We start from the raw sequence: 10,141 nt of genomic DNA, 5'->3' as shown, positions 1-10,141 counted from the left end.
ATATATATATATATAGGAGGGGGCTTCTTTCAGTTTCCGTCTACCAAATCCACTCACAAGGCTTTAGTCGGCCCAAGGCTATAGCTGAAGACACTTGCCGAAGGTGCCACACAGTGGGACTGAACCCAGAACCATGTGGTTCGTAAGCAAGCTACTTACCACACAGCCACTCCTATGCCTATAGGACCAGCCCATTGACCATAATAATTAACTAAACCAATAAAATTTGAGTTGTTTTAAGGAAATAGGAGGAGACAAGCGTTTGATGGCTTCCACTTTAGAAGGAAGTGGATGAATACCGTCGGCACCAATGAGATGTCCCAAGAATTCCAAACTGGTAGAACTGAATACACACTTAGCCGGGTCGATCTTCACATCATAGGAACATAGGCGCTTAAACAGCTAGGGTTAAATGTTGGAGATGCTGGTCTGGAGTACTACTCACCATGAGGTCACATGTCAGGATCTCACATTTTCATGCCATCTAGTGGGCTTGTTTTTAATCACTGTCAAAAGGGTGTAACTGCACCTACACCTTCATTGTCAACTTCTCACTACTATAACATTGCACTTCATGTATGCATTGTATAGTACATCAATCTACATTTCAAGCTTTAGTTAAATGGTCAGTAGTTCATCTTGTCACTAATATTAAGCAGGATCCTTGACACAGATACTTTACTCTCACTAACTCAGTTTTTGTTAATGCCAGAGAAAGAAATTGCTCACTGCTGTAAGTACTGTGGTCATTGAGTAACAGACCAGTGTTTTATTAGCTTACAGTGTTAGGTTCAAATTTTTCAATGTACAAGACAAAATAGATATTGCCAATGCAAAATTATCTAAGAGACCAAATGCATATTTCAGTAGTTCCTCATTGTCAAATTCATATTAACAAGCAATCAGTAAGATTTGAATTAAAAACATTTTTTTTAAAATTCACCTTTAATTTTATGTAAAAATTTATTGTAATTTGGGAAAAAAAACCCTCAAAAACATGAAAAACCTGTAAAGTATTTTGTTTCTAAATTGAAAGTTACACACAGTTTGAAAATAATTTCATAAAATGTTTATTAAATATTAACATACATGAAAATTACAATTATCATTATTGTAAAGATTCAAATCTTTTAATATTTCAAAAATAAACTATTCTCCAGGAATATGAAAATTACAGGTGCTCTATTAATCAGTATGGAGGTGAGAATTGTGTGTCTGCAATTTCTGATTTAATCACTTGGAGACATATTTCCTTAACACGCATGCAAAGATGGCGTCATTGGTTATGATCCAATGACCTAATACATTCCAATATAGTTGACCCTTCCTTCCAACTCAACAATTTTGCCTATATTTTGATGCTGACTTTATATCTTCAATTAGGATTGTAAAATTGCAGAAATATTTGTTCTAACAATCTATAAATAAACTGATCATCAGACATTTGTAAGTATTTAGAAAAGTGCAATGGTATTCATGTCAGTCAACTCATCAAATAAACATTTAAAACTGATTGGGCAGGGAAATTGCATTTCAAAATAATGGGAATCTACATTATTTACATTTGATGGATATTTGTCCTTATCTTGTTTGTTGTTAACACAACGTTTCGGCTGATGTACTCTCCAGCCAAAATGTTGTGTTAACAATAAACAAGATGAGGACAAATATCTGTCAAATACAAATAATGTACATAATTCCCCATCTCTCAAATATAGAACTGTATAATGGGAATCTATTGGATGAAAGTGATTGACTTAGCAGAAAGGCAAGTCAAAGTTGAATTAAAGTTAAAAATTGGACAGCATAAAACATTTAATTGTATGAAAACAAGAATAGAAAAATTACAAAGAATAAAAAAGACCTAATCAAAAATAAAATGTTGCAACTAATAAAAAATAAAATTAAAATGGAAGTCAAAATTGAAAATTAGAAATTTATACAAGGGCAAATGAGTATCACAAAAACTGGTACAAAAATTAATATGAATGAAAAATACACTTATTAAAAGGGGGAGTGAATTTGCAGTCATGGTAAAAAATAGAAGAGAAATAAATAGAAGAAAAAAGGGAAATAAAGGAAGAAAGAAAAAATTGAAACTAAGAGATATATATATGTAATATATCCTGTATCCAATGCTTATATCTTTAATTAAAGGAGAGGGGTGGTAGCAATTAGAAAGCATGCAAGAGATAGGGAAATCAATTAGGAAGAATGAAGCCTAAAAACACAAACAATTAAAAACGATTAAAAATGCTGACTAAATTCAATTTCTAAATAACATGGTTATTAAAAAAATGTGTATAGAAAAAAATGTATACATCAAACTCACAGGCAAAGTATAAAAGCTGATTGAAGTAAGATGGGCTAGATTCAGATCCTAAATATTCCTAAATATACATAGCATATAGAAGTATATATATAGCATATAAAAGCACAAAAGATTCAGACAATAGCAGGCATAAGGAATGTATTCAAATGGAAAGTTGATGTAATCAAGTCTTACCTTTACATCTGTTTTGGATAATCAATGATTAATGCTTATATCATGCATATTTTGTAATGAAGTTCACTAATATTGCAGATGTATGAACAGGTACAGATTTTGAAAGACCCATAATATTCTTATCAGAGTATATTGGCAAATAACTTAGCAGAGAACATTGTTTATAAATATATGTCATTAGAAAAGCAAGACCAAAGGAAGCCTATAAAAATAGAGTGAGAAGATATGGGCTTTGGCCAGCTAATTCCAGAGAGACCCATAAATCATAACAGACCAAGGATAGGTATGAAGAGGATATAAAAGAAAATAAAATAATTCTAAAAAAGATGCTAACAAGAAATATAAGGAATACCCTCGGCTTTGAGGTGGTAAATGTAGGTGGCAAGGAAGGTAGATAATTTCCTATTAATGTTCATAAAGGAGCTACCATCTGTAACAAATCAACACTTAAAATTAATCATTAACCCAATTTAAATTCTGCAGGAGTGGGTATGTGTTGTGGTAACTATACATTTATAGACAATGTTATACTGTAGGCAATCGACCCTCAATGAACAATGGATTGGTATTCTGAAGTTGTAAGTCTTCTATTGCAGGTTACATGTAGTGCCCTATCAGCTTTTTCAAGATTGATATAGTCAGTACTACTGTTAGTCCTATCATTAATACTATGAATTAATATTCATCATCATTATTAGCATTCAAGTTTTGGGCATAATTAGGATTATTCATATTATTATAATTATTAAAGTAGTGAGCAGGTAGAATTGTTATTACACTAAACAAAATGCTTCACAGTATTTCTTTCAGTTTTATATTCTAAGTTCAAATAATTGCTAGAGTTGGCTTTGCCTTTCATCCTTTTGGGGTTGATAAAATAAATACCAGTTGAGCACTGGGTTCAATGTAATCAACTAGCCCTACCCCCAAATTTCAGGCCTTGTGCCTAAAGTAGAACAAATTATTATTATAATTACTGTTATTATTACTTGTATTTGTAAGGCAGTGAACTGGTAGAATTGTTAGCACACAGGGCAAAATGCTTTGCGGAATTTCATTCACCTTGACATTCTTAGTTCAAATTCTGCTGAGGTTGACTTTAACTTTCGTCCTTTTTGGATTGATAAATTAAGTACCAATCAAAAACTAGGGTTGATATAATCGACAAGTCTCCTCCTCACAAATTTCAGACCTTGTGCCTATAGTAGAAAACATTATTACTTGGTAGTATTACCTATTAATAAAGTATACTTTTAATATTTAATATTAATAGGTAATACTACCAAGTAATAATGTTTTCTACTATAGGCACAAGGTCTGAAAGTATACTTTGTTTTTCATTATATCCCTACTTCCATTTTTGGCTCTATTAGGGTTGTATTGCTTGTAAAAATTGTACTGGTCTATATTTCCTACACTATTGCTACTGGGGTTGTTGTTACTGTTATAAGTGATATTAGGTCAACTTTGCCTTTCATCCTTTTGAGGTTGATAAAATAAGCACCAGTTGAGCACTGGGGTTGATGCTATCAAAATCCTCCCACCCCAAAATTGCCTTGTGCCAAAATTTGAAATCAATATATTGCATGGCTTAATTACCTTTTTGGTGAAGGTAGTAAAGTTTAAGTCGAGAGTGATGCTTATAAAGTTGGCTATTTTAGTACTATTTTAGTATTCTCTTTTACTCTTTTAATTGTTTCAGTTATTTGACTGCAGCCATGCTGGAGCACTGCCTTTAGTCAAGCAAATCGACCCCAGGACTTATTCTTTGGAAGCCTAGTACTTATTCTATCAGTCTCTTTTGCCGAACCGCTAAGTTACGGGGACGTAAACACACCAGCATCAGTTGTCAAGCGATGTTGGGGAGACAAACACAGACACACAAACATATACATACACATACATATATATATATGTACATATATATGACAGGCTTCTTTCAGTTTCCGTCTACCAAATCCACTCACAAGGCTTTGGTCAGCTTGAGGCTATAGTAGAAGACACTTGCCCAAGGTGCCACACAGTGGGAATGAACCCAGAACCATGTGGTTGGTAAGCAAGCTACTTACCACACAGCCACTCCTGCGCCTATTCTTTACAAAATTGCCAGATTCACAATTAATAATGGAATACCAAACATGGGAAGCCAATTACCTGTAATTTAAACTGCTGTGTGTCCCTCAGTATATTGTTTGAGAATGAAGACCTTTCTTTGATTGATTCACTGACATAATTACCTTATGTTGTCATCATTATTACAAATCAGTTTTATTACCATAAATCATAACATTCTGACCAAACATATTCACTTCTTGCCTTTATCATACCACCCCTTTAACACTCGTTTTCTGAACTGCTATGTTTTGCTGTATAGAAAAGTAGATACTATAAGAAGATAAGTATAAATATTGTTATTGTGATATAATTTTTCTATATCATCAAGCTCAACCAAAGTAAACTTACCAATTTAAATGTTACCATCTGTCTTTTGTTATCACTCTCATGTAAGTGTTTAGAGGACTATTTTCTGGGTTCCCTTCACACCCAATTATTTTCCAGCAAACACTGACTTACAGACGATCAGGTTGGACACTGACTACATCAATCTCATCAGTCTGTAGGTGCCAACAAATATTGTGGTTACTGCTAGCCCTTTCTGACTAACACATAAAGGAAAGAGATATGTGTATGAGTAGATGGAGAATAATTCAATATGATAAGAAAGCAATTTCTATTTAAACATAACATAGATTGAAAATCTCACCATTGATAATTACATACAAAAATATAAACATATAATCACATATAATCTATTTTCCAAAACTTTTATTATTATTTGAACTCTGTGGAAGAATCCAATGTACTGTGCTTTGTTTTTAAGAATCCGAATCTGTTTGGTCAGTGGCTAGTTTCCATGGTTGTGATGGAAATAGAGAATTGGCTGTGAAAAAAGAGAAAATTAAAAAAGAATTCTTTAAATTAAAAAATTAATAACTTTTTAAACACTGAATTCATGAAACACAAGAAATATAAATTAAAATATTAACTGATGTTTTTTCTTAGATCATACCTCTCTTCCAATAAAGTGTTGGAGCATTTTTTGAGGGAAACCTTTTCCAAATGACTTTATCAGTGGATTACTTTTCCTGTTGGCTTTATCTATGTTATTTTTCACTCTGTTAAGACATGTTTGTTCATTGCTAAGATCTGGATCTATACCAGGGTAAATAATTTCAGCAATAATGAAATAATGACTTCCAGCTTCTGTGACTCAGTTTCCTTCCCTCATTCCCCCAAATACATCCCCTATCATTCTCTTAATTTCTCAAACCACCAGCAACTCTTTGACCACCATAATCTGTCCTGCATTAGAAAGGCCTCAGTGATTGCAAAGTTCACTGCACCTCATGGCTTTTACACTCATCCCATACAGATGCTGCCAGTGCAGTAGCTGAATCCTTTGCTATTCTTAATGCAACTTTTTACACCAACTTTTTTAAAATGTACTACTAGCATTCCAAACTGACACACAAACATGCCAAACACCCTCGATCATTTTCTTACTTCTAAAACCCAATCTTTACCAAACTGTGCCCATCTTTGCATCTATCATATCTTCTTACTACTGCCTTATTGAAACTGTTCAACACACAATCACATACTACACAGCACTCCCTTGCCCTTGGGCCTTACAATGTTTCAATTAGTTGGATTTGCACCAGTTTTATGCTACTTATCCATAGTAGCACACATGCTTTATTTCTGACCCATCAGTAATAGCTTGGCAGGTGATTAAAACCATCTTTTTAGGTATGTATCTTTAGTTTTCACACACAACAAAATTGTAATGTCTCAAGTCTTTCAAGTGGTTTACTTGTAACTGCATCTTGGCTGTTCAGGTAAAAAAAATAAGGCCTACAGCACCAGAAGAACCTCATAAACTTCCCAAAACTCAGAGGAATTCATCCAGCAACATTTATAAGACCATCATCATCCAGTTTGCAAAGGATGCTTTCATGCACCACATGACACTAACACTCTCCGGTAACCCAAACTGCAGCCAAACCTTTTGGTTCTTTACCAAAGGAATCTCCACTAACTTTACAGTCTTCTTTTCCTTTTATTTGAAACAATGCTGTACTTTCTCAACAGTACCATCTTTGCTGCCTGATTTGCATCCAACTTAACTCCAAGACCGGATTTAAATCATGGGTGGGGCACTTCAAGTTCGCTGGGTTCCTTATACACAGGAATTAAAATCTTAGAAAATTACCAAATTTAAATCTCAAGACCCATCTATTTCAAATAATTGAATTCGATAAGTTAGCAGAGAGTTTAAATAAATAGCTGAAAATGTTGCTTTATAGATACACTTTTTCAAAATTCATATTTCATTTTTCACACACCCACTTGTAGTGTTTGACTTTTTCTTCATTGTGAAAAGTACAATGAAAGAGGGAAGAGTGGGGTAAGATTTTTTTCTTTTAATATGAGTTACATACGAATGTAGAATAAGATAAAATGACAGAAAATTGCGAAAAAGAAAAACTCATTTTTGTGGTTGTTGTTGTTCCAAAGACATGATGAGCATGTGTGTGTGAGAGAGAGAAAGAGAAAGAGAGAGAGGGGGTGGAGATACCAACATTTAAAAGACATGGATTTAAAAAATTCCTTTTTTTTAAAATGGCTTCCCTTCACTGTTTTCCAATGCATGAAAAAATAAAACAGACAGCAGGGGACAGCCCAACAAAAACAGGAAAATTCAAACAGCTATTTCCAAAAGTCTGCATTTCCAGTTTCCAGTAAGAGTAGGTAGGGCACAAAAGTAAATACCTTTTCTAAATGCAGTAAGAAGTATAATATATTCAGAACACTATTTCAGAAAATTATCACTGTTTTCTCTCAGACAAATATAGGCGGGGCAAAATAGGTAAGACAAGATTAGATAAATATGCTCTTCCATTTCTCCAGAATTGAATTTGAAAAAAGAGTAATACACATACACATCCATCCTTAGACATGAAAAAGATCAGAAATACGACAAAATTTTTAATATCTTGGTCAAATGAAAGAGGATTATGGAAAAATTGCACATATGAAATTAATGAAACTCAAATAAATCTAAAAACTCCACATAAATTATTTTTTATAGCTTCTTCGCCCAAAAGTATCCAGATATTTTATTAGCTACTTCAATTACAATCGGATCAAATTTGATGAATTTCTTGAAAATAGTACCTATCACCTATGTTTCAAACTCTCAGCTTCAACAATAGGGTGAGGGTCAAACTTTTTTATCTGTGGACCCCTTTGATTCCTATTTCCATCCTGTGGACCCCCAACATATCCACGCACCATACCCATTCGATGTTTAAAAGATCATATTGAATTTTTATAATTAGATAGTATTAGGACTTGTATAAAAATTGTTAAAATATTTTGTGTACTGTAGACCTATAACCAATTTCTTAACAACTAAATTCTATTGAAAATGAATGTTCACAAGTAAAATGAGTCATAAATATACAAGTATATATTTATTGAAATAATATTGTGCTTTAGTGTTAATTTCTTTAATGCAAGTCTGGCAGTTGGTGCTGCTCTGCTAGTTTTAAAATATTCTACTCCAACGTTATCAATGATAATCGAAGATTACCTTTTTCTACAATGTCAATTTGATTATGAGCTTTTCACAATAAGTTAGTGACATGGCTGAAACCAGATTTAACAAGGTAAGACAAAGAAAAAGCAGTAAAGTACAACTGCGCTTTCCCACCAGAATGGAGGATACTTTGTAGCAGTGTCATTTCTTACATTATGTTCTCCATCTTTAAATCTTGCCTGAAATATTTCATCACTCTGCAATTCAATGAGATTCTCCTGCAAACAGATATCTACATCAGCAACATTAACTTCAAAAAGAAATATCACCCAACGTGGTATATTTAACTTTAGCAGGTTGTTAAACTGAGATTGCATATCATTATGCAATTTTTTCAGATGTTCAGTATACAAGGTCATCATCATGCAGATTATTGTTAATTGATTCCAAACTAGGAAATTGTAATAAAACACAACATACAATATTTATTTTCTAGAGCTGTAATTTCCTTAGAAAAGCAGTAATAGCTCCTTTGGAGGAGAGGAGATCAGAGTTTTCGGATCTTTTTTAAAACGGGGGCCACATTTTTCATTAACGAAACACTTTGAAACTTGGAACACTGGTAGAATGTGTCATATAAAACATCTTTTTCTCTTAGTCTTCTTTAAAAAAAAAGAAATCCATAAGTTATTCCATGTTAAAGTTGTCGTATTTCTGTAATTTCAACCAATCACTGACGTCCATTCAGCTGATATACATTAAGTGCCGACTACATAAACAAACGATTCTGAAACAATTAACCCTAACCCTAACCCTAACCCTAGGGTTAGGGTTAGGGTTAGGGTTAAAGCAAATAAAATGAAGGTATGGAGATTAAATACGCTTTACATCGCTTAATCAGCCAAAGGAGTAAATGTAAACAACTGAATACTTGTCAGTGATTGGTTGAAATTATCGAAATAAGACAATTTTTTACATGAAATAAATTCGAATACAAAAATATTTTTCTGTTCTATAACACAAAATAGATAAGTATACGAAGTTTGAAAGTCTTTCCGTACCAAAAACACTACGTAAAACATTAATGAAAAATGTGGCCCCCGTTTTAAAATAGATCTGAGTTTTCTCCTTGAAGCTGATTGTTAATCAAATTAATTTTATCAAATATATCTGATAAATAAAATATATCACATTTAGCTGCAACCATTTGTTGGTTGAGATTGTTGTTAGCCAGGAATGAGACAATAGTATACCCAAGTACAAAAAAAAAAATGAACCATCTCATCTCTGTGTGAAATACAGTGTTCAAACTCTTGATTTTGATTACAGAAAGCTGCGGTCTTGTAAATCACATTACAATATCATTCCAGTAAGATGTGCACTTAATTGTTTTGCAAGTAAGTGTTGCTGGTGTTATCACACAGTGTATACAAAATACAGCATTTATTAAATAGGCAATAAAATCTCTATATCTGCCAATCATGGATGATATTGTCATTAGCACAAGCTATTATATATCTGAGGGGAATATTATGATTCTCGAAATAAGTTACAGCATCTTTGAAAATTGTTTTGCCTTTAGTATCTATTTTAAGATGTCATGACCACCAGCTACCTTCATTTCTACTCTTTGTATTTTTTTTTTAATCAGAGTTTAAAATACGGATAGTCTGAATTTTTGGCTTGAATCCCACCTTTGGGTGCATCATCATTCCATTAAATGTGTTTATGGGGAGAAAAATATTGAAAAATATTAATACATGCCAGTGACAAAGAAATGAAGAAGGTATCAGGTGGTCATGAGATGTACCAAAAATAACAGCTATATCACCCTTAAATCACACACAATTTTTTTTTCATAATCATTTGAATTCTCATGTGTAGTTTTCTGAAAATTCCAAAACATAAAAAAAAGTTATATGCAATATTATATTTATCAGTAATGGATTAAAATAATTGTAAATTTCTTTTCTTAGAACATATGTTAAAATACCAGTTATAGAAGATATGGAAAAGTTCTTATCTTTATCCTA

The 10,141-nt window shown here is 32.7% G+C and overlaps 1 protein-coding gene across 6 annotated transcripts in view; it reads right to left on the bottom strand.

The window, feature by feature from the left end:
* Positions 1-1,054: 1,054 nt before the first annotated feature.
* Positions 1,055-10,141, bottom strand: part of LOC106874806 (F-box only protein 16) — a 185,184-nt gene continuing 176,097 nt past the window's right edge. For all 6 annotated transcript variants that reach the window (XM_052966311.1, XM_052966306.1, XM_052966309.1 and 3 more), the window contains one exon: positions 1,055-5,447. In XM_052966311.1, the coding sequence (XP_052822271.1) occupies positions 5,383-5,447 (65 nt within the window). In that variant the 3' untranslated portion in view covers positions 1,055-5,382. The remainder of the gene's footprint in view (positions 5,448-10,141) is intronic.

This window comes from Octopus bimaculoides, chromosome 3, assembly GCF_001194135.2.
Source record: "Octopus bimaculoides isolate UCB-OBI-ISO-001 chromosome 3, ASM119413v2, whole genome shotgun sequence".
Lineage (NCBI taxonomy): Eukaryota > Metazoa > Mollusca > Cephalopoda > Octopoda > Octopodidae > Octopus > Octopus bimaculoides.
Note: the sequence above shows the minus strand (reverse complement) of the source record. Positions and strands in the feature narration are given on the sequence as shown.